The sequence below is a fragment of the Pongo abelii genome, chromosome 21 (genome assembly GCF_028885655.2).
Source record: "Pongo abelii isolate AG06213 chromosome 21, NHGRI_mPonAbe1-v2.0_pri, whole genome shotgun sequence".
Classification (NCBI taxonomy): Eukaryota; Metazoa; Chordata; class Mammalia; order Primates; family Hominidae; genus Pongo; species Pongo abelii.
This window is the reverse complement of record NC_072006.2, coordinates 41,040,953-41,065,319: the sequence shown is the minus strand read 5'-3', so window position 1 is coordinate 41,065,319 and position 24,367 is coordinate 41,040,953. Positions and strand designations below refer to the sequence as shown.

General features: G+C 50.4%; 2 protein-coding genes across 3 annotated transcripts in view; one reads left to right on the top strand and one right to left on the bottom strand.

Annotated features, from left to right (window-relative positions):
• The window catches only part of SAMHD1 (SAM and HD domain containing deoxynucleoside triphosphate triphosphohydrolase 1), a 62,639-nt gene extending 58,512 nt beyond the window's left edge, over positions 1–4,127 (top strand). For both annotated transcript variants that reach the window (XM_002830274.6, XM_054542238.2), the window contains one exon: positions 1,356–4,127. In XM_002830274.6, the coding sequence (XP_002830320.2) occupies positions 1,356–1,490 (135 nt within the window). In that variant the 3' untranslated portion in view covers positions 1,491–4,127. The remainder of the gene's footprint in view (positions 1–1,355) is intronic.
• TLDC2 (TBC/LysM-associated domain containing 2) lies at positions 2,239–23,144 on the bottom strand. Its single transcript, XM_024238864.3, has 5 exons — positions 23,013–23,144; positions 15,700–16,995; positions 14,088–14,183; positions 7,248–7,321; positions 2,239–5,103 (listed from the first exon to the last, which is right to left on the bottom strand). Exons 2-5 carry the CDS (start codon positions 15,934–15,936, stop codon positions 4,968–4,970), a joined length of 543 nt encoding a protein of 180 aa, XP_024094632.1. The 5' UTR covers positions 15,937–16,995; positions 23,013–23,144; the 3' UTR covers positions 2,239–4,967.
• Between the last annotated feature and the right edge of the window lie 1,223 nt (positions 23,145–24,367).

Genomic DNA, 24,367 nt, shown 5'->3' with positions numbered 1-24,367 from the left:
GCCAACATAGTGAAACCCCATCTCTACTAAAAATACAAAAATTAGCCATGGTGATGCACACCTATAATCCCAGCTACTTGGGAGGCTGAGGCGGGAGAATCGCTTGAATCCTGGAGGTGGAGGTTGCAGTGAGCTAAAATTGTACCACTGCACTCCAGCATGGGTGACAGAGCAAAATTCCATCTCAAAAAAATAATAATAATACATTTTTAAAAAGCTATTTTTAATGGTTCTATCAAGTCAGATCCAGTGTAGTTCAACAGAAAAAATTTAACATGAGATACAAAAGTTTTGGCAGAGCTAAATGAGCACAGAGGACAGTGATTCAACAGCAGGAAGCTGCTACCACCTCTAGGATAGGAGAGACCAAGGGAGCAGGTGGGAGTCCAGGAGCTGGGGCCACCTGCAGAAGCTAGAACCACAGAAGAGTCACTGCCACTGCCGCTCGTGCCAGAGGAGGTAGGGAGAGAAAAAACCTGACTTCTCTGCCCTCTTCTCACCTCCAGTCTCCCACCAGAGCCTCCCACTGACCAAACCTAACTGGAAACCAACAGGCATGGGAGCTGAGAAATGTAATTTACCGGAGTAGGTCCTGTGAGACAGAGTAGGGAGAGGAAGAGAGAAGAATGGATCTGAGAGCAAATAAGCAGATGAGGAGCACGAATCCTCCCACCAGCATTGTATTCCTGGTACAACAGAGGATCTCCAAGATCGTGCATCATCTTGTAACCAAAGAGGATCTACCCACAAGTTCAGAACAGTTTAGCATAGAGTCAAGTATTAGGAGGCCTTGCTTCTTACCTCTATGATTTCAGGTCATTGTATCACCTCCCTTTGGATCTCTGCCTTATTTTGGGTGGAGGAGCTCCTTTGGCTGGAGCCTATGCTGATGGGACCAACGTTAGAGCTTTGATGCAGAGAAAAATTTAAATTCTGCAGGTACATACTGTCCTTCCTCCCCTTCTTTGCCATCTTGTAGACCTGGGCCACTTATTGCAGAGGGGACCAAGCGAGAGAGAACCTAGGGGTTCAGTGCATCCCGTCTTTCTCCTGGGAAAACAGGGCAGACTTTGTGCTCAAGGAGGCCACAGAGGTGGGCAGTGGTATGCTGCTTCCGGTCATCTCTGCAGAGGCCAGTGGCTGTTTTCATGAAGGCTCTTCCTGCGTAAGACTCTAGTGTTTCTAATTTGTCCCAAGCACAGGGCATATGTAATTTGGAGTTTCCCTGGAGTGAGGACACCTAGAAGCAATCTATATGCAAGATGAGGATGTGCGCACTTGAGACTTTCACTCAGAAATAAGATGATGGAAACTGGCTTTTCTCTGTTCCCTGTTTTTCTCTCTCTTCCTAATAGGATGGCGATGTTATAGCCCCACTCATAACACCTCAAAAAAAGGAATGGAATGACAGTACTTCAGTCCAAAATCCAACTCGCCTCCGAGAAGCATCCAAAAGCAGAGTCCAGCTTTTTAAAGATGACCCAGTGTGAATGTCTGTAGTCAGTTGTTTACAAACTTCCTCTCCTGCACAATTCATTTAGGGGCTTCAATCATAGAATTCTGCAAATTAATGACAACTCATGCTTTAATTTTGTATTTTGAATGTACACGTATGCTGAAGCTAAATAACTTTTAATCAAAGAAATAAGATGGTATTAGGCAAATCTTACTATACTATGAAAAGCATTACCTTGCCTATTTTTAATATTATTAAAGCCTTTCTCCTTCAGTAGTCTATTTTCTTAGAATAACAACTCTTTTATCTACTCTGAATTTTATTTTTTTTCTTTTTTAAGAGACAAGGTTTTGCTGTGTTGCCCAGGTTGGACTCGAACTTTCCTGGGCTCAAGCGACCCCCCTGCCTCAGACCCCCAAGTAGCTGGGACTAAAGTCACGTGCCACCACACCCAGCTTACTCTGAACTTTTATGACAGATGATTGTTTTTTGTTTTTAATGTAGAAATGAGACAAGGGTACAAATTGGAATTAGAAGTTGACATTGTCATTGACAAACATGGCTAAAAACAAAACATCAAATCCTGCCCCCATGAAGAGTTCCCTGTCACCTCAAGTTTGAGGATAGTCCTCTAAAAGTGACCTAAGCATAGGTGAAAGACGCCTCCCCTCACCCTTCTAGTCCCCTACAAGGTGCCAGGTCGGGGTAAAGAGTTGGAGATGATGGCCAGGAGTGGCCTCCAACACGCTGGTGAGAGGCCTGTTTAGGTTTTGGGGAAGATCTGAGAGCTCTGGCCTCCTTGTGAGTGGAACATAAAGCCACCTCTTGTTGGGAGATCCTACCCCAGTGACAGAGGAATCCCCCAAACTAGGCTGTGCCCTGGCTCAGTGGCAGCTCCAGACCCGGGCAGTGCCTTTGTCTCCTGAATACTCACTCCCCTGGTCCAGAGGGCCTTCCCACTGCCCAGCCTGGAGAAGGCCTCCCCTGACCTGCTCTCTCAGTATCCTGGAGAGCTGGCCAGAGGCCGTCACAGGCACCGTCCTCAGAGCTCCTCAGACCTGGGACTTTGTTTTTGCTGGTTCAGTGCATTTTGTGTATTTAAGAGCAAACACTAGCCAGGCGTGGTGGTGTGCGCCTGTAGTCCCAGCTACTTGGGAGGCTGAGGCAGGAGAATTGCTTGAACCCGGGAGGTGGAGGTTGCAGTGAGCCTAGATCACGCCATTGCACTCCAGCCTGGGTGACAGAGTGAGACTCCATCTCCAAAAAAAAAGCACAAACACTGCACTGCCTGTGCTGAAATTAGTGACCACCCAGTGGGTTCCAGGCTCCCCTAGGTAACTTCATTTTCCCAGCAGTGGAGTGGGCACCACCTTGGTGGGGCAGTGCCCCTGTGCCCAGGGCACACCTCATTCCCAGTTCTACAGCAATTCACCAAGAACAAAGTCTGCAGTTAGAGCCAAAGCTGGTGGTGGCCAGAGGGTGCTGAAGATACAGGCCAGTGGGGATGGGAGCCATGAGCCCCGAATGTCTTCTGCTCTGATGCTCCCCAGAATAAGCCTCCCTGGCACACTGGGAGTGAGGGGCAGCCTGAGCAAGTAGGGGAACTCAGACCAAGGGTCAGCAGATTTCCCAGCAGTCTGTCACTGGCCACCGTGTAGCCAGATTCTGTTCCGTCCACACTGAGGTGAAGAGTACTTGGAATGTCTGCCATCCTGTATGATCACCCCACCCCTCGTCCATCCATCAGTAGATAATAAGGGTTGGTTACAATTCATAAGAGAATAGTTAAAACACTTCTCTCATGCCTACCATGGTGCCGTATGAAGGGGATTTGTTCACATATGGGCTCAGCGACGCACAAATGAGGTCAGCCGTGGCACTAGGTCATTCCCATTTTAGCCAAGGTGCCTCTATAGGGGTCAGACACCATGTGCCCACACCTAAGATCAGGAATGTCATATTTTTCTGTTAAAATCATTTTATTTCTGTGTATCTTACCTTTAAATCATTGTGGTTTACTCTGAGATTCTGTAGTCCTAATATTGTATCATTGTGCTGTCTGCAAAACAACTTGAATCTATTTTGTTTGCATCTTTTGTTACATGTAAGGCGGCTGTACTTTATGTTCTTTGCAACTGTTTTCATTATGAGAACTCTGTGCTATTTACAAGGTTACATTTTTCTTGGCCAGGCAAGATGGTCATGACTGTAATCCCAGCACTTTGGGAGGCCAAGGTGGGCGGACCACTTGAGGTAAAGAGTTGAGACCAGCCTGGCTAGCATGGCGAAACCCAGTCTCTACTAAAAATACAAAAAATAGCTGGGTGAAATTAGCTGGGCGTGGTGGTGTGTGCTTATAATCCCAGCTACTCGGGAGGCTGAGGCAGGAGAATCGCTTGAAACCGGGAGGCAGAGGTTGCAGCGAGCCAAGATCAGGCCACTGCACTCCAGCCTCGGGGTCAAGAGCAAAACTCTGGCTCAAACAAAAAAAAAAAAAGAAAGAAAGAAACATCTTCGCTATTTGTATAAAAATGGAAATTTTAACAGCTTAGCCTCTAGAGAGTTACTGAACGTGGTTACCTTGGGAATGTAAATAGAACTGCAAGTTAAAATGACTGGCCACTTCAACTGGGTAAGGGAAACAGCTGCAATAAAGCTTCGTGAATACGTATCTCCATCTTGAAAGTTGTGTTCCACAAAGGTTTCGACCTCTTTGTCCAAAAATGCATATTACTCATTTACTCCTTTCATACCTTCATCGTGAAATTAAATAACAGACTCACAAGCACCTGGCACTGGTGGCAGACAAAAAGGCCTCAACATTCTGCAGCAGGCCAGAGGAGGAATGACGCTGCTACCGTCTTTACTAGTTCCAGTGCTCAAGCCCAGGTTTCTAAGGTTTGACAATATTCTGTAAGTTAAAATCATTTCCACACATTCACAGTAGAATCCTGTTTTTGTAAGTATATATACACACACACACACGTATTCATGGAACATTGTCTGGAAGGATATACATGAAAATGTTAAGAGTTGGGGGGGGTTGAATTTTAGGCAATTTTAATTTTTTTAACGTCTTCTGGTTTTTCTACAATAAACATGAATTAGTTGTAGAACCTCTAAAATGATAATGTTCATGAGGTTGGTTTTCCTCGTTCAGTAGCTGGCGAGGAACAGCATAGTGAAAAATCTTCCCTTTGCCAGGAGGCAGGCACTAGCGGGGAAGGGATGTGGATTTTTCTGAGTTTTCTAAGACCCTGTTAGCTTAGGGTTTCTGTGCTGCTTGAGTAAGGTGTAAGCATCTTTTAATCCTTCAAAGTCACCTCTGCAAAAGAGCAGTGCCTGCCCCCACCTGTATCTCGGGTCCCCAGGCCACAAGGAGGCTGGCCAGCAGCCTCGGCCAACTCTAGGGCCCTTCACCATCTGTGTTTCGAACAGCACAGGCTGCCGTGTGTCAGGAAGGCCTGGGTGGCATCATGAGCAGGGCTGAGTACCTGTTGCCTCAGGGCTGTCAGCTGAGAAGCCAGGCCTCCAGCTCCTGGATGCAGAACTGCTCCTGCCGGGCCAGCACCTCGTTGTTGAAGGTCGGGCAAGGGGAGCTTCCCCCGCGAAACAAGTCTCCATCCAACCACAGCCCAAACCGGCCACTAGAGAGAAGAGGACAGTCTTGGTGCGGCTCACTCCTGTGTGCTGAAACCCCCAGGCTCTGCCACCAGCATCAGCTCTTGGCCATGCCAGGACGACAGCCCAGTTTCACCTGTCTTATCGCCCCTTAAAGCAATTTATACTGAATTACTGGGGACTCAGCACATTGTTCCCCATGGGGTTAAGAGCTTTATTTACTTATTTATTTATTTATTTATTTATTTATTTATTTATTTATTGAGACGGAGTCTTGCTTTGTCACCCAGGCTGGAGTGCAGTGGCATGACCTTGGCTCACCACAACCTCCACCTCCCAGGTTCAAGCAATTTTCCTACCTCAGCCTCCCTAGTAGCTGGTATTGCAGGCCGCCCACCACTATGCCTGGCTAATTTTTGTATGTTTAGTAGAGATGGGGTTTTGCTGTGTTGGCCAGGCTGGTCTCGAACTCCTGACCTCAAGCAATCTGCCTGCCTTGGCCTCCCAAAGTGGTGGGATTACAGGCGTGAGCCACCATGCCCGGCCAAGAGTATTTTTTGAACAGTTCAGTATTTTAATAAGTATATACAGTGGTGCAACTGTCACCACAGCCCAGTTTTAGAACATTTGGAGCATTTTTAAGATGGCAATTTTTTTTTTTTTTTTTTTTTTGAGACGGAGTCTTGCTCTGTCGCCCACGCTGGAGTGCAATGGCACGATCTTGGCTCACTGCAACCTCTGCCTTCCGGGTTGAAGCAATTCTCCCACCTCAGCCTCCCGAGTAGCTGGGACTACAGATGCCTGCCCCCATGCCCGGCTAATTTTTGTATTTTTTAGTAGAGACGGGGTTTCGGGGTTTCATTACATTGGCCAGACTGCTCTCGAACTCCTGACCTCAAGTGATCTGCCCATCTTGGCCTCCCAAAGTGCTGGGATTACAGGCGTGAGCCACTGCGCCTGGCCAAGATGCCAATTTTTTTTTTTTTTTTTTTTTGATAGGAGTCTTGCTCTGTCGCCCAGGCTGGAGTGCAATGACGCGATCTTGGCTCACTGCAAGCTCCACCTCCCAGGTTCACGCCATTCTCCTGCCTCAGCCTCCCGAGTAGCTGGGACTACGGGTTCCCACCACCACGCCTGGCTAATTTTGTGTATTTTTAGTAGAGATGGGGTTTCACCATGTTAGCCAGGATGGTCTCGATCTCCTGACCTTGTGATCCGCCCACCTCGGCCTCCCAAAGTGCTAGGATTACAGGCATGAGCCACCACGCTCGGCCCAAGATGGCAATTCTTCATACAAAAATTAGCCGGACGTGGTGGCGGGCAACTGTAGTCCCAGCTACTCGAGACGCTGAGGCACGAGAATCACTTGAACCCAGGAGGCAGAGGGTGTGGTGAGCTGCGATCACACCACTGCACTCCAGCCTGGGCAACAGAGTGAGACTCTGTCTCAAAAAAAACAAAATGGCAATTCTTTAACCAAAGCTAGTACATCTCAGGGTGCAAACTCTGAGAGCCCAAATGCTTCAGAGCGTCCATTCTAATCCCCTTATTTGACAGAAAACCTCGGCTGGAGCCAGGAAGTGAATTCCTGCAGATCAGCAATGGCTGATGTGTTCTGTGCCAAGCTGCCCCTCAGTGGAGGCTTTTCAGGCAGTTGGGAGAGCAAAGAATTTGCCTGGTACTAATCAAGCAATGCTCTCATCCCCGCCCTCAGGATAAGACGCATGCCCCCTGAATGTGAAGGTCACGCCAGGATAAAATCAACTTTTTTTTCCTACCTCCCTCCACCCCGTCCTCACCGAGGGAGGTTCCTGCAATGAGTTATGTCCCCTGCAATTCCTGGGCTGATGGAAAAACGAGACACACTCATCTCTTGACGCTAGCCTCGTCCAACCATGTGGAATTCTATTCCCAAAGTTGCATACATTCAGACTAAACTGTCACCAGCTGTAACACTTCGGTGGGGGCACTCATGCATCCTTTCTCCTTAATACTGGCTTAGCGTGAGGTTGAAGGGGTTGGCTGGGAGGCTGAGCAATGAAGGGAACGGCCTGAGAGTTCCCCACTAGCCTCCCCATTGCATCAAGGGCAGCCTAGCCCAGCAGTTCAGCAGACGGAAAGGGACCAGAACACAGACCACCCCAAGACTCGGGAAGACTGAGACACTTACCTGCCACTGCCCATCATCAGTGAATCCAAGTCTCCCTTCACAAAGAAAGAGTTGCTTCCAGTCCACTTAAAGACCTGGTTGATACATAGGGAAAGGCTCAGGTTACTAAGCGAGCGAGTCGCGTCCTTGCAGTTTGACCCCGAGCCACTGGGTGGCAGTGTTGTGGCGGGAACAGCATCCAGGCCCCAACCGAGCCGCAGGTGGGACTCCGGGCTCAGGGATCTTGGGGTTTCTCTTCTCAGTCTCCTTGGAGTCACCACCGTATGCCCTCTAGTTTGAATTCCTACAGCCTAAAAGCCTCTTTGTTCTAGAATATGACAACAACCCCTGAGGCTTCCTGCTTCCAAAGCTGGAGGGAGGAGAGGAGCGGTCCAGGCCAGGAGTGGGAACTGATACTGCCATTCTAACTAACTCACCGTCGCCTCTCACCCGGACAACACCAGCCCGCCTGCGCTTCAGTGCTGCCTCACATCCAGCTCATCAACAAGCCTCGCAGCTCTAGACACAGCGGGCCTGCCGCCATTTCTATCCCGTCCTCTGCCTGGATCACAGCCTCCCAGCTGGTCCCTCTGCATCCACTGTCTGTATCTACAGCCATACCCACACTGCAATCTGCGTGATCTGTTCTACGTCCAAATCAGATGTTATCTCTCCTCTGCCTAAGTCCTCCAATGACTTCCCATTGCAATGGGGATAAAATTCAGCTCCTTAACGATGGCCAGAAGTGCAGCCTGGGACTGGCGCAGTGGCTCATGCCTGTAATCCCAGCAATTTTTTAACTAGCTAGGTGTGATGGTGTGCACCTGTAATCCCAGCTACTCAGGCTGAGACGGGAGGATCACTGGAGGCCAGGAGTTTCCTCGAGGCCAGGAGTTTCCTCGAGGTCAGGAGTTCTAGACCAACAAAGGCAACATAGTAAGACCCTCCCCTGTCTCTAAAAAAAAATTTTTCTCTCTCTCTTTTGAGACAGAGTCTCGCTCTTTTGCCAGGCTGGAATGCAGTGGTGCAATCTTGGCTCACTGCAACCTCCGCCTCCTGAGTTCAAACGATTCCCCTGCCTCAGCCTCCCGAGTAGCTGGGACTACAGGCACGCACCACCATGCCTGGCTAACTTTTTGTATTTTAGTAGAAACAGGTTTCACCATGTTGCCCAGGCTGGTCTCAATCTACTGACCTCGTGATCTGCCTGCCTTGGCCTCCCAAAGAGCTGGGATTACAGGCTCGAGCCACTGCGCCCGGCCCTAAAAAAAATGTTTAAACCTAGCTGGTCATAGTGGTGTGCACCTATAGTCCCAGCTACTAGGGAGGCTAAGGTGGAAGGATCACTTGAGCCCAGGAGTGGAGGCTGCGGTGAGCTATGATTGCACCACTGCACTCTAGCGTGGATAACAGTGCAAGACCCCAACTCTAAAAAACAACAACAAAAAATTGTCAAAACTTAAAAGTGCAGCCAGCTCTAACCCCTGATTTTCTCTCTGGCCCCTTTTCCCCCTTATTGACTACACATTAGCTACACCAGTCTTTCCATCCCTGGAAAACCCAAAGCCCATTCCTGACCTAGAATCCCTCAGCCCAGAATGCTCTTCCCCTAGATCCTCAGAGGGCCCACCTCTCATCCTTCAGCCCAAATGGCATCTCAGAAATTTCCTGGACCACCCTATCTGAAGTAGCCCTTCCTCCCAGACCCTGTTTTATTCCTCTCTATTTATTTATATTAAAGACGTTAAGTTCCACATGGCCTGTCTTGTTCCTGGCTGTATTCCTGGCACATATGTATTTGTTGAATGCAAAAATTATTCAAGAATCAAAATAGTTTTAAAGGGCTGCAAAAGGATAGGATGTTATTGCCTTCATCAGTGGCCCAAAATGCTGTGAGCAACCAAAGGGTTTTTAGCTGGAAAACAGACTAATAAAAGATATGTCCTATGCTCAGGAGAGATGAGATCATATTTACAAGTGACCACAAGAGGACAGAATCATTCAAGTCCTCCTCTACTTTCTCGAAGGACATGACTTTTGACCTGAAGGAGTAAGATAAACATTGCTGTGAAGGAATTAAGACCAAGTTCATGGTGCCGTTTGGAATAGCAATCAACGAACTACCAAATTCATGAGGAATACAAGTGCCAGAAGGCCAGAGATAGCCAAGAATTAACCAATTTTTTAGAAGATGAGATTCCATAACAATAGACTGGAAGGACAGGCTCCCCTGAAAAATTTACTCATTTCATTCAACAATTTTTTTTAAAGCGCTTATGGACCAGGCACTATTTTCAGGCCCTGGGTAGACTGCTGAATACAATAGACAAAAACCTCTGCCTCAACGGACTTTCTAGTGGGAGAAGGCAGATAACAAAGTAAAAGAAGTTCTCTGGCCGGGCACGGTGGCTCATGCCTGTAATCCCAACACTTTGGGAGGCCAACGCAGGTGGCTCACCTGAGGTCAGGAGTTCGAGACCAGACTCGCCAACATGGTGAAACCCTGTCTCTACTAAAAATACGAAAATTAGCTGGGCATGGTGGCAGGCGCCTGTAATCCCAGCTACTCAGGAGGCTGAGGCAGGAGAATCGCTTGAACCTGGGAGGCAGAGGTTGCAGTGAGCTATTGCCCCACTGCACTCCAACCTGGGCAACAAGAGCAAAACTCCGTCTCAAAAAAAAAAAAAAAAAAAAAAAAAAGAATTTCTGTGTTAGATGATGGCAAAAGCTAGGGGGAGAAGGACACTAAGGGCTTCCTAGGGCTGGGTGTTGTCATTTTATTTATTTATTTATTTATTTATTTTAGAGACAGGGTCTTGCTCTGTCGTCCAGGTTGGAATGCAGTGGCATGACCAATGACAGCTCATTGCAGCCTCAAATTCCTGGGCTCAAGCGATCCTCCTGCCTCAGCCTCAGGGGTAGCTGGGACTACAGGTGTGTGCCACCACACCCAGCTATTTTTTTGTTTTTTGTAGAGATGAGACGTCACTATGTTGTGAGGGCTGATCCTGAACTCCTGGCCTCAAGTGATCCTCCTGCCTTGGGAGTCCCAAGAGTGCTGGGATTACAGACGTGAGCCACCACACTTGGCTGGGTGTTGCCATTTTAAATCAGGTAGTGAGGGAAGGCTTCACTGAGATGGTGACATCAGAACATAGAAGGAGGTGGGAATTGAACCATGCAGAGATCCAGTGAAGGGACATTCTAGGCAGAACAGCACGTGCAAAGGCCCTGAGGCAGGAGCAGGCTTGCATGTTTGAGGGCCAGCTCAGAGGCCACTGTGGTTGGAGCAGAGCGAGATAAAGGAAAAGTAGCAAGAAACGCCATTCAGAGAGAAAGGCCAGAAGGTGTAGGGACTTGTAGATCATTGGACACACTTTGACTCTTCTCCAAGTGAAAGAGGAAGCCAAGGAGTGACACACTGTGAGTTCTAGCTTCCCCACCCCACCTTTTGTTTTTGTTTTTGTTTTTGTTTAAGACAGAGTCTCACTCTGTCACCCTGGCTAGAGTGCAGTGGCACGATCTCAACTCACTGCAACCTCCGCCTCCCGGGTTCAAGAGATTCTCATGCCTCAGCCTCCCGAGTAGCTGGGATTATTGGCGCATGCCACCACGCCTGGCTAATTTTTGTATTTTTAGTAGAGACAGGGTTTCATCATGTTGGCCAGATGGGTCTCAAACTCCTGACCTCAAGTGATCTACCCGCCTCAGCCTCCCAAAGTGCTGGGATTACAGGCATGAGCCACTGCGCCCTGCCCTGGCTTCCCTTTTAAAAGGATCACTCCAGCTACTGTGCTGACTGAAGTGGAGGCAGTGAGAGACCTTTTAGGAGGCGATAGCAGGGACACACAAGTAATGATGGTGGCTTGAACCAAGATGGCAGCAAAGAACATGGCAGTGGTGGATCCCGAATATAGACAGAGAGAAGGCAGAGCTGTCAGGATTTGCTGACAGCTCAGATGTGGAGTTGTGAAAGACAAGAGTTAAGGAAGACTTCAAGATTTTCTGTCTCAGCAGCGGGAGATGGAGATGCCATTCACTTTGATGGGGGAAGATAGCAGGAGGAGGAGGCTTTGTGCGAGAAAGCCAGGAGCTCAGTTTGGGACATGGTAAGCTGGAAATGCCATGTTTGGGGCCAGATGCAGCGCTAATGCCTGTAATACCAGCACTTTGGGAGGTGGAGGCTGGCAGATCACTTGAGCTTAGGAGTTCAAAACCAGCCTGGGCAACATGGTAAAACCACATCTCTACAAAAAATACAAAAATCAGCCAGGCATCGTGGCATGCGCCTGTAGTCCCAGCTACTTGGGAGGCTGAGGCAGGAGGGATCAATTGAGCCCAGGAGGTGGAGGTTGCAGTGAGCCGAGATGGCGCTACTGCACTTCAGCCTGGGTGACAGAGTGAGACTCTGTCTCAGAAAAAAAAAAAAGAAATGCCACGTTTGAGATGCAAGGAGAGATGATGGACAGTTGTTGGATATATGTGAGTTTGGAGTCCAGGGAAGAGGCCCTCAGCATACAGGCAGCATGGAGAGCTGTGGGAATGGACAAGACCACAGAAGAAATGAGGGTTGCTAGAGAAGAGATGAGAACCAACACCTAAGCTCTGATGTTGAAAGGCTGGGGAGATGAGGAGGAACCAGCAAAAGATTCTACTAGGAATAGTCAATGTAGGAATAGTCCAATGTCAGTGCAATGGAAGGAAAATTCTAGACCTTTAGAATTCTAAGACTTAAGTTCAGGAAGGCAAGTGGTGATGAGTAGTACCAGCACTGGCTCACCATGCCTCCCTCACCCTTTCCTGGATCCTGGGAAGCTCGATGGAGCCCCTCCAGCTGATGGCAGCGATGCAATAGATATGGTATATTTTACCTTTAGCAAAGCAGTCCATAGCTCCTTGTGAACTCCCTGTCATGAGACCAGATGACTGTGTGACTGGATGTGTCTGAAGGAATATTAGTCTGTGCGTTGGAGAGATCTCTAATAGCAAAATACCTGGAACGACTTCATCCACTGAACAATTTAAAAAAAAAAATTTTTTTTTTTAAGAGACAGCATCTCACTCTGTTGCCCAGGCTGGTCTTGAACTCCTGAGCTCAAGCAATCCTCCCACCTCAGTCCCGCAAAATGCTGGGATTCCAGGTGTGAGCCAGCCACCACACCTGGCCATTTTTTGTTTTTGTTTTTTCCTTTTTGTGGAAAATGGCATCTTGCTCTGTTGCCCAGGCTGGTCTTGAACTCCTGGGCTCAAGTGATCCTCATGCCTCTGCCTCCCTAAGTGCTGGGATTATAGGCATGAACCACAGTGCTTGACCTGGCCATTTTTACTAGTAGTAAAAGTAGTATGCTCTGTGCCAAGCAGGTACTGCTCAATAGCTTTTGTGAATAAATAACCCAGAGGCAGGAAACCTTTGGATGGAAGGCATTTGGGACTATTATTCTCACCCAGCTCCTGGGCAGCTCGAGCCACCTGACTATACCAGTCATCTTGTGCCTGTCACTCTCCCACTCATCATTAATTAGAAACTTGAGCTCTGACTCACCACCCATCACCCTTCACAGCTCTCTGGTAAACTTCACTATCTACGTGGACTCGTCCAGGCCCTGCCCCAGAATGGGTTTCCGCCGCTGTCTTCCATGGTCACATCTGAGAATCTGTCCTCACCAGGGATGGCAGGTGTCTCCTCCACAGCCTATTTCAAATGTCCCTCTCTGTCCACTGTATCCTGTCTTCCAACACATTGTCCAACTGCTGTCACTGCTCCAAGCCTTTGATGTCAAGGAGACCTCTCATGCCAAGCCCACCTTTGCCTTGGTGTCCCCCAGTGCCCCCCGCTTCTCTCCCCTCCCCTCCTGGTCCAGTCTAGGTTCCGTGGTGCATGTCGTATTTTCACTCCCTTCAACTTCCTTTCCCTCTCTGCTGCTGTTAAGCTAGTTTGGCAAAACCCCCAACCCTGGCTGTCCGCTCTCTGCAGTCCACTCTCTGCTGTCCCCTCTGCAGGCCTGCGCCGAGCAGCCGATGCTGCTGAAGAAGCAGGCACGAAAGTGGTGGCGCCCTAACCTCACAACCCAAGCCACCACTCACACAGCCCAGCGGCGCTTCTGCTGCTCTGGTGTTCTCCAGCAGGCTTCCCTCCCTTCCCACACCTGTGATGACCGCGACAGCCGATCCTTCACCTTCCTCCAGCAATGACCTCACCCCATATTTCTTTTTCTTTTCTTTTTTTTTTTTTTTTTGAGACAGGGTCTTCCTCTGTTGCCCAGGCTGGAATGCAGTGGTGCGATCACGGCTCACCACAGCCTCAACCTCCCAGGCTTAAACGATCCTCCCGCATCAGCCTCTCAAGTAGCTGGGACTACAGGTGTACTCTACCATGTCTGGCTAATTTTTGTATTTTTTGTAGAGATGGGGGTCTCACTACGTTGCCCAGATAGGTCTTGAAATCCTGGACTCAAGCAATCCACCTTCGTTGGCCTCCCAAAGTAGGATTACAGGCATGAGCCACGGTGCCTGGACCCCATACTTCCTGAGAAGCCATTGGCTGTGTCCTTCATCGTCCTGCCACTATGCCCTCAGGTCTACTTTGGACCATCTTGTCTTCCCAGCCTGTGCCTGGCAAGCATGGTCCTCCCTCATCTCAGCCAGTCAGCGGTTGCCAGAGACCCACCAAATACGTTTGAAATGCTGGACAAGCAGGTCGGGGGGATGCTTTGTCCACCACTGCCCTGCTCATTCCCCTGTGGGAAGATGGTGGCACACCAGGCAGCCCATCGTGGAGGATGGAGCTGGGGGCCACTGGGACCCCGGGAGCTTTGTCTCGCCACACGCCCCACTCCCCCCATGGAAGCTTGGGAACATCACCTTCAGCTGTGGGGAGAAGGAGAAGAGGAATGTCTCGCCAGTACCGTAGAAGCCTTTGCTGAGTCGGATAGCCGAGGAGGAGAAGGCTCCAAATATCTGGAAAGCGGAAGTTGTAGTCTGCAGCTGGAAGGGAGCTAGGGGTCCTCTGGCAACCCTCATTCTTCAGGTTTAGTAATACAGGCTCATCCTAGAGGGCACCTGGGAAGCTGGGGCAGAGCTGGGGCATGGGGGCTCCACACCCAAGAGCAGGAATCCTTATGCATCCTTTCTCTTAATGCTCCCCAAGGAAGAGCTCCTGCTGGCTTCCTCCTCTGGGCCATCAGGGCCCTCCTTTTTCTTAAATATACTTATTCTAGGCCGAGCACAATGGCTCACGCCTGTAATCCCAGCACTTTGGGGAGACTGGGGCAGGCTGATCACCTGAGGTCAGGAGTTCAAGACCAGCCTGGCCAACATAGTGAAATCCTGTCTCTACTAAACATACAAAAATTAGCTGGGCGTGGTGGCAAGTGCTTGTAATTCCAGCTACTTGGGAGGCTGAGTTAGGAGAATCGCTTGAACCCAGGAGGTGGAGGTTGCAGTGAGCCGAGATTGCACCACTACACTCCAGTCTGGGTGACAGAGCGAGACTCCATCTCAAAAACAAAAAAAAGTATATATATATACATATATATATGTATATATATATTCTATACATATATATGTGTATATATATATTCTATACATATATATGTGTATATATATATTCTATACAAGTAATCACAGAAAAAAGTAGAAGTAATAGACAAGCAAAAGAAAAAAAGTAAAGCCATCTCTTAATCCCCCTCCTTCTTCCCCAAGATAACCACTCTTAATATTTTGGTATGTTTCCTTCTGACATCAGTTTAATGCCAGCGTACATCTCTTTTTTTTTTTTTTCCAGACAGGGTTTCACTCTGTCACCCAGGCTGGAGAGCAGTGGTGTGATCATGGCTCACTGCAGCCTCAACCTTGCAGGCTCAAGTGATCCTCCTGCCTCAACTACCCTGCGACGCCCCTGGCCCCAGCTGCTGGGACTATAGGCATACACCACCACACCTGGCTAATTTTTTTGTGGTTGTTGTTTGTTTTTGTTTTTGGTTTTGGTTTTTTTTAGAGACAGGGTCTGGCTGTGTTGTGCAGGCTGGTCTTGAACTCCTGGACTCAAGCCTCCTGCCTCAGCCTCCCAAAGTGCTGGGATTACAGGTGTGAGCCACCGTGCCCAGCACCCCCCATAGTTTCTTTTGCTTCTGAGGATGAAGATGCAGTTTTACAGTCAAATGATTATTTGCTTAATATCTGACCCTTCCCCTATTAGACCATTAGCTCCAAGAGAGCTGGGACTGCTTCTGGGTTGATTCTGCTCTATCCCACCTCTCACCTGGCACACAGAAGGCGCCCCATGTAGATGTGCTGAATGCATAAATGGGGGAATGGCTCTGAGTGGGCAGGTCTCATTGCCATCATCAGTGTCCATTATAGGTGACTTAGTCTGTCACTCTGCCTGCTCATCCCTGAGCTGCCCTGGGACAGGGCCCACGGGTACCTGGTGGGGTGCCCCCAGAGCCTCAGGTGGTGCCCCTGCCCAGCTCACCTGCCCTTCCTGGTCCCTGAGCACCAGCAGCACTGGCCCACTGCAGCCCTCCATCCGCCGGTACAGGCTCTGCAGGCTGAAACCATCCCTCGACGTGCAGAAGACCAGACTCCAGGGATGGCCGGTGACTCTTGGTGGGAAGTGAAAGCTGAGCTGGGGACAGGGCTGGAGGTGAATGGAGGAGTTCTCCTCGCGCCCTCCTGCCATATCCTGGGGGTGGGCTTGGACAGCTAGCATGCATCCAGCACAGTGCTTTACAGGCGATAGAGCAGTTTGCTGTTTCTAGGGACTTTCATGCCATCAGCAATAGCCCTCGGAGACAGGGGTTGTTATTCCCATGTTATAGATGAGGAAACTGAGGCCCAGGGAGGGTGGAACAACTAGCCCAAAGCTCACATGGGTAGTGAATGGTAGAGACAGGATTCGAACCCAGGTCAGGACTCTCAGGACTCTTTCTGCTTGGTCACCCTGGCCCCCAGAGGCCAGAGAATAGGAAAGATGCTGAACCCTCCTCCTGATCCTCCGTCTCATCCGCCCACCCCTCTCCAGCTTTGGCCTCAGTTCCCAAGGGCTGGTTCTAGGTAGGAATTAGTCTCTTTCCTTTTTTCTTTTGAGACAGAGTCTCACACTCTGTCACCCAGGCTGGAGCAGAGTGACACAATCTCAGCTCACTGCAACCTCCGCCTCCTGGGTTCAAGCAAATCTCGTGCCTCAGCCTCCCGAGTAGCTGGGACTACAGGTGCACACCACCACGTCCGGCTAATTTTTGTATTTTTAGTAGAGACAGGGTTTTGCCATGTTGGCCAGGCTCGTCTCCAACTCCTGGCCTCAAGCGATCCCCCTGCCTTGGCCTCCCAAAGTGCTGGGATTACAGGCGTGAGCCATTGCGCCCGTCCTAGCCTCTTTCTTTACCTCCTTAACCTCCTGGCCCAGTGTAGAGGGAGGTGCTAACAACACTGGATGATTTTACAAGAAGGGAAAGCAAAGCCCCGAGAGAAGAAGCAATTTGCCGGAGGTAACGCATGATAAGAACAGAGCAAGAGTGACTCTAGGTGCCCCTGGGCATGGCTGGTATAGGGCAGGAGGGTGAGACTCTTAGGTTTAGGGCTGAAATTCTTGTGCCATGGGCAATGTCCGGACCTGCCTAATCTCTGAGGCACTCAAAACTTGGCTGGCTTCTGTCAGCTGGGGCACCGTGGGATCCTCAGGAGCAGCAACTGGGTCTGGAGCTGCCTCTTCCTCCTCTTCCTCTTCGTTACCCTCCTCCCCAGACAGGGTGTCCTCCACCTGGCTGGGCTGCAAAAACACAAAGCAGCCTGGTGGGTCCAGGGACAGGAAGTCCCAGCTTCCACCATCTCCTGAGCCCAGGAGCCTCCTCAGGCCACCTCATCACTTCCTGCCCATGTGCCTGTAACCCCCAGCCCAGCCCAGGGTAGTGGGGGTTTCCACGACAGACAGGACGCTGCCCCTGCCGCCAGCCTGCTTCCTCCCTGGCCCCTGCTGGCTGAGGGCTGGGGCACAGTCCCGCCACCCCCACCAGCACCCCACAAGGCTCAGATGGGGCCGTGGGCCGTGCGATTTGTCAGCCTGTTTGCCGTGGATCCTGGGTGGGTGGCAGGGATCAAGTTCTAAGCTTGGGAGCAGAGGAGAAGGCAGGTGGTGGTGCAGCCCTGGGAGTTTCAATTGTGTGTGTTTGTACATGAAATAATGACAACAACAAAAAACCCATCCTTGCCCAGGCTTGTGTTCAGTGTGCACTGTCTGTGATCTCTGTGTGTTTCTTCTTCTTTTTTCTTTTTCTTTTTTTTTTTTTTTTGAGACAGGGTCTTGCTCTGTCACCCAGGCTAGAGTTCAGTGGTGCAATCTCAGCTCACTGCGACCTCTGGCTCCCAGGTTCAAGCGATTCTCTTGTCTCAGCCTCCCAAATAGCTGGGATGACAGGTGCCCACCACGCCTGGCTAATTTTTGTATTTTTAGTAGAGACAGGGTTTCCTCATGTTGGCCAGGCTGGTCTCGAACTCCTGACCTCAGATGATCCACCTGGCTCGGCCTCCCAAAGTGCTGGGATTACAGGCATGAGTCACTGCGCCTGGCCTTCTGTGTATTTTTTCTCATCAGCATTTTCCAAAGGAAGAAAATGAAGCCCAAAGGTTTCCCTGTGAAGCCCGTGAAATGACGCATGCAGTCATATGTGGGATCATATATGTAGGTTCATGTAAAATGTGTTTGTCTGTGTGAACTGTGTGTTGGCTTGGAATAGAGTTGTGTAGGCACATCAATGTGTGGAGGTATTGAGTGTAAATTTGTGTGTTTATATATCAATGTGTTTGTGTGAGTTAGGATGGTGTAAATATATACATTCATCAGGGGTATCATTATTCACTCACTCATTCATTCATTCGAGCTTCCACTCTATACCAGAGTGTGTGTGTGAGTGTGCGTGTTTGAATGTGTGTGTGTCTGTATGTGTGTTTGAGTGTGTGAGTGCATTTGAGTGTGTTTGAGTGTATGTGAGTGTGTTTGCATGTGTGAGTGAGTTTGTGTGTGTGTGTGTGTGTGTGTGCGCGCGCGCCTCCACACAATGACCTTGCAGGCTTTTCCCAGGAAGAAGAGACCTCTCAGGGGCTGAGAGATGGACAGGACCCCCTCTCCTGCCCTACTCTGTTCTCCAGGCTCAGGCCTGAGGCAGGGTCTAGCTGTGTGTGGCTCTGAACAGAGCTCCATCCAGCACCCACTCCAGGGAGGAAGGGACAGAGACATCGGTCTGTGCCCCTTGAGGACCTTGGAGCAGAGGGGTTAAGACCCCATGTTCCTGAGTCAGTCCTTGCTCCAAACCGCAGGCCTGCCAGGGAGGGACTTGAGAGGGGAACAAGTCACTGCCCACATCCAACCCTAGCCCAGGCCCGACCCTGCCAGAGACCTCACCTCCTTCCACCTCCCAACCTGCACCACTGCTGGAGTTGGAACCCTTACCAGCCGAGTGTAACGCCAGCGGAGGCCTCTCATTCTCCTGTCCCCGCTCGGCTGGCCGTGGGCAGTGAGTGAATCCTCAGCCCTGCCCAGGAAGGAAGCGCTGATAGGTGAGGCCTAGAGATGACAGGGAGAGGCCTGGGGCACACCCAGCCAGCTCCATGCCCACCCCAGCTGCCCTTTGCTCCCTCTCACCTGTCACTCCCAGGCCGAGCTGCTGCTGGGTGAGTCTGTGAGCAACTCGGCATTCAAGACCTCATTGCAGTTAGCATCGAACATGTATTAACCATACACCATAAATTCTGGTTGCAATTCCTTTCCACCTCCTTGCCCTTCTGGCAGCCTGGCCTTGGGACTGTGGGCCATTGGCCAGATGCCTAAGGCCCAGGCTGGAGGTCTGGGGCCTCTAGTTCCCCGTATGACCTTGGATAAGCCCATTTGCACTCCTGAGCCTCAGTTTCACCAAACATAACATGTAACATGTTGAACCAGATAATCTCAGAAGCCTTCGCGGGACTGACAGTCTGCCATTCACTTCCCTCTCCAAGCCGATGAGTGTGTTAGAACAGAAGCTAGAAGGCGGCATGCCTAGACTGAAAGAACAATCTGGCCCAGTGCAGTGGCTCATGCCGGTAAGCCCAGCACTTTGGGAGGCTGAGGGAGGCGTATCACTTGAGTCCAGGAATTTGAGACCAGCCTAGGCAACATGGTGAAACCCTGGCTCTACAAAAAATATAAAAATTAGCTGGGCGTGGTGTCGTGTGCCTTAATCCCAGCTACTCAGAAGACTGAGGTGGGAGGATCACCTGAGCCTGAGAGGAGGAGGCTGCAGTGAGCCGAGATCGCGCCCCTGCACTCCAGACTGGGCAAGAGAGTGAGGCCCTGTCTCAAAAAAAAAGCTATTTTTACTTTGCATCCTAAACATAGATGTATTTTAGGCTTTCATCATTGCTTTGCTTGTCATTTAACAGAAAGTTTCTTTATTAAGTCTTTGTTTCTTTTTCCATATTTAGTTTCAGATGGGGGTGGGGGGAACAGATGAATTTCTTTTTTTTTTTTGAGTCAGAGTCTCGCTCTGTCGCCCAGGCTGGACTTCAGTGATCTCGGCTCACTGCAAGCTCCACCTCCCGAGTTCATGCCATTCTCCTGCCTCAACCTCCCAAGTAGCTGGGACTACAGGCGCCCGCCACCACGCCTGGCTAATTTTTTGTATTTTTAGTAGAGACGGGGTTTCACCGTGGAACAGATGAATTTCTAAATTGAAACATAAATAAACTTTTGTTAATGTTCAGTAAAAAAAAAAAAGAATAGATTTTAAAAAGTGTTTTGTTTTGTTTTGTTTTTTGAGATGGAGTTTCACTCTTATTGCCCAGGCTGGGGTGCAGTGGCGTGATCTGGGCTCACCGCAACCTCCGCCTCCCCGGTTCCAGCGATTCTTTTGCCTCAGCCTCCGCGCGGCTAATTTTGTATTTTTGGTAGAGATGGGGTTTCTCCATGTTGGTCAGGCTGGTCTCAAACTCCTGACCTCAGGTGATCCGCCCACCTCGGCCTCCCAAAGTGCTGGGGTTACAGGCATGAGCCACCGCGCCCGGCCAAAGCTTTTTTTTTCCTAATTAAAAAGTGATATTTAGATATTGTAGAAAATGTGAGAAACCAGAAAAGAATAAGAATATAAAAATATTCACAATTCCATCTCTCACAAATAAACTCTCAACCCCCAAAGGCATATTTGCAAAGGGCTCACACACTATGTGTTCATACGATATTGACCACACAGTTTTTTTGTTTTTGTTTTTTGTTTTTGAGATAGAATCTTGCTCTGTTGCCCAGGCTGGAGTGCAGTGGCGTGATCTCGGCTCACTGCAACCTCTGCCTCCCGGGTTCAAGTGATTCTCCCGTCTGAGCCTCCCAAATAGCTGGGATTAGAGGCGCGCACCAAAACATCCAGCTAATTTTTGTATTTTTAGTAGAGACGAGGTTTCTCCATGTTGGTCAGGCTGGTCTCGAACTCCTGACCTCAGGTGATCTGCCCTCCTCGGCCTCCCAAAGTGCTGGTGAGAGGTGACAGCGTGCTGGCAGTCCTCAGTGCCCTCGCTTGTTCTCGGCGCCTCCTCTGCCTGGGCTCCCACTTTGGCGGCACTTGAGGAGCCCTTCCGCCCACCACTGCACTGTGGGAGCCCCTTTCTGGGCTGGCCAAGGCTGGAGCCCGCTCCCTCAGCTTGCAGGGAGGTGTAGAGGGAGAGGCGCCAGCAGGCAGCCAGGCTGTGCGCAGCGCTTGCGGGCCAGCTGGAGTTTCGGGTGGGCGGGGGTTTGGTGGGCCCTGCACTCGGAGCAGCAGGCCGGCCCTGCCGGCCCTGCCGGCCCCGGGCAATGAGGAGCTTAGCACCCGGGCAAGCGGCTGCAGAGGGTGTACTGGGTCCCCCAGCAGTGCCAGCCCACCGGTGCTGCGCTCTGGTTTCTCGCTGGGCCTTAGCTGCCTTCCCGTGGGGCGGGGCTCGGGACCTGCAGCCCGCCATGCCTGAGCCTCCCACCCCCTCCGTGGGCTCCTGTGGGGCCCGAGCCTCCTCAACGAGCGCCACCCCCTGCTCCACAGCGCCCAGTCCCATCAACCACCCAAGGGCTGGGGAGTGTGGGCGCACAGCGTGGGACTGGCAGGCAGCTCTACCTGCAGCCCCGCTGCGGGATCCACTGGGTGAAGCCAGCTGGGCTCCTGAGTCTGGTGGGAACGTGGAGAACCTTTATGTCTAGTTCAGGGATTGTAAATACACCAATCAGCACCCTGTGTCTAGCTCAGGGTTTGTGAATGCACCAATCGACACTCTGTATCTAGCTACTCTGGTTGGGCCTTGGAGAACCTTCATGTTTAGCTCAGGGATTGTAAATACACCAGTCAGCGCCCTGTCAAAACAGACCACTCGGCTCTACTAATCAGCAGGATGTGGGTGGGGCCAGATAAGAGAATAAAAGCAGGCTGCCTGAGCTAGCAGTGGCAATCAGCTCTGGTCGCGGTCTGCAGTGTGGAGGTTTTATTCTTTTGTTCTTTGCAATAAATATTGCTACTGCTCACTCTTTGGGTCCACACTGCTTTTATGAGCTGTAACACTCACCGCGAAGGTCTGCAGCTTCACTCTTGAAGCCAGCGAGACCACGAGACCACCGGGAGGAACCAACAACTCTAGACGCGCCACCTTAAGAGTTGTAATAGTCACCGCGAAGGTCTGCAGCTTCACTCCTGAGCCAGCGAGACCATGAACCCACCAGAAGGAAGAAACTACAAACACATCCGAACATCAGAAGGAACAAACTCCAGACGCGCCACCTTAAGAGCTGTAACACTCACCGCGAGGGTCCACGGCTTCATTCTTGAAGTCAGTGAGACCAAGAACCCACCAATTGTGGACATACTGGGATTACAAGCATGAGCCACCGCGCCGGGCAGACCCCACGGTTTTATAAAGTACTTTTTCTACTAACAACAATCGAGACTTCTCCAAGATACCCTACGCTCTCGGAGTGCATGACTTCTCGAGTGGCTGTGTATTTTTTCATCACAGGACATTCATAATTTATTGCCCGTGCTGTTGGACATTTTGTTTACTTCTAATTTTCTTTAGTTATTAGCAAAACTGCAATGAAGGTTGTTCATAAATCTGATTGTATTCTTTATGATAAATTTCAAAAGTTGAATGCTGGATCAAAGGCCCTATGCATAGTTCTTGATAAGTGTTCCAACAAGGTTACCCAGGTGCTTGAAGTTGACCCATGCGATTACTGTCGGAAGCTCAAGGTTAATATCTTTCTGGTCATCAAACTTTATGACCCTCGGACTAGAGATAAGGAAACTGCCGTTTAGAAAAGGGAAGGAACTCATCACAGTCACGTGAGTGTAGGACGGCGGTTAAGAGGACACGCTCTGGAGTCAGGGAGTTCAAATCCTGGTTTTGCCACTTACTTTGCTGTGTGGCCTTGGGGAAATTATTTTACATCTCTGTGATTCAGTCACCTCACCTGTAAATATTAATATTTATATCTACATCAGGGCTGCTGTAAGAGTAAATGAAGATAAAGCCTAGAGAGCTAGGGTGCTAAGCCAGGCATCCAACCTCCTGACTTTAGTTTGGTGAGATAACAGTACCTTATGTATGTTGTTTGCTGGGTGAATGGCAATACTTATTACAATCCCCCCACACTGACTCTTCGAGAGTCTAGGGCTCGAATCCCTGACAAGTAGCCCCTCAGCCTCCACCTGGGTGCCTCTGGGACAGGCAGTCTCTTGGTCAGTTGCAGGGTGAGGAGCTCAGAGGGAGAAGGGAAATAAGGGAGCTGTGGAAGGATGTACTCACCCTGCTTTTAGCGTATCTCCCTGATCCCCAGAGGTGGGGCCACACCGGGCACAGACCCTGCCCACCTGGTGGTCTGTCTGCGGCAGCTAGCTCCGATCCCTGGTCCCCGGGTAGGTGGCTGGCCCCTCTGCTCCGGCTCCAGGCTCTCTTCCCTAGCTCTTATATCTGCCCAGAGGGTGGCAAGCCCTGGCCCTGTGCCCACTCTGGTTCCAGCTGGGAAGGCCTGGCAGTGATTGTGATACATCAGAAACTCAAATCCCACAAGCACACACAAACAAGACCTTATCATCCCCCTGGCCCCCAGCTCTGCCCCCAACAGCCCAAAGAGGTGGGGATAGCAGGCACCTTGGCTCTCCTGAAGCCTCTCACCACAGATGCCAGGTCCTGGTGCTTGATGCCCACCATTGAAGACCATTCCCTTGAGGTTAAAATCTGCAATATGGCTGGGCATGGTGGCTCACACCTGTAATCGTAGGATTTGGGGAGTCTCAGGTGGGAAGATCACTTGAGCCCAGGGGTTTGAGAACAGCCTGGACAACATGGCACAACTCCATCTCTACAAAAAAATTTTAAAAATTAGCCAGGTGTGGTGGCACATGCCTGTAGTCCCAGCTACTCGGGAGGCTGAGACGGGAAGATCATCTGAGCCTGGGAAAGTCGAGGCTGCAGTGAGCCGAAATCACATCACTGCACTCCAGCCTGGGCAACAGAGTGAGACCCTGTCTCAAAAATAAAAGAAAATAAAATCTGTGATCTACAAACACTACAGGAAAGGGTGAGGTTGTGGGGTTCTCTGTCAGTCACCCTGTGCTCCAGGGCTGGCAGGCTCCGCCCCTGCTGGTTGCCTCTCAGATGAGATGAGGACGTTTCTCACTGGACTGTGGTGACATTAGGTGAGGTCACACACAGGAAGCCATGTTTGGCATGCAGTAGATGCTCCATTGAAGAGGGGGCTACTTCTCTGCCCCCAGCTCACAGTAAGATCTCAATGACTGCTCTGTTGTTGACTCACAGAACTTCAAAGCTGGAAGGGGCTTCAGTAGCCTGCCCCTGGGATGGGAATCACCTGGGGAATGTGCCCAGGTCACCGGTCTGTTAGGTGGGTGAGCCCACCGTTTCACAGGTGGCTTGTGCCATCTTTTCACAGCTGAAAGAGACCCTGTTCTGCTGGGCTTGGTGGAGAGGACCTGGGTCCCCAGATGCCCTGCTCGTGGCCGGGTGTCCTGAGGCAGTGTTCCCTCCGGGAAGTGTGGGATGCCAAAAGGACGTGTATTATGGGGAAAACAAGTAAGCGAAGGGCCCTGTTGCCACCTGAAACATGGCTGTTGCAATGTGTGTTTAAGCTGTAAATGGCT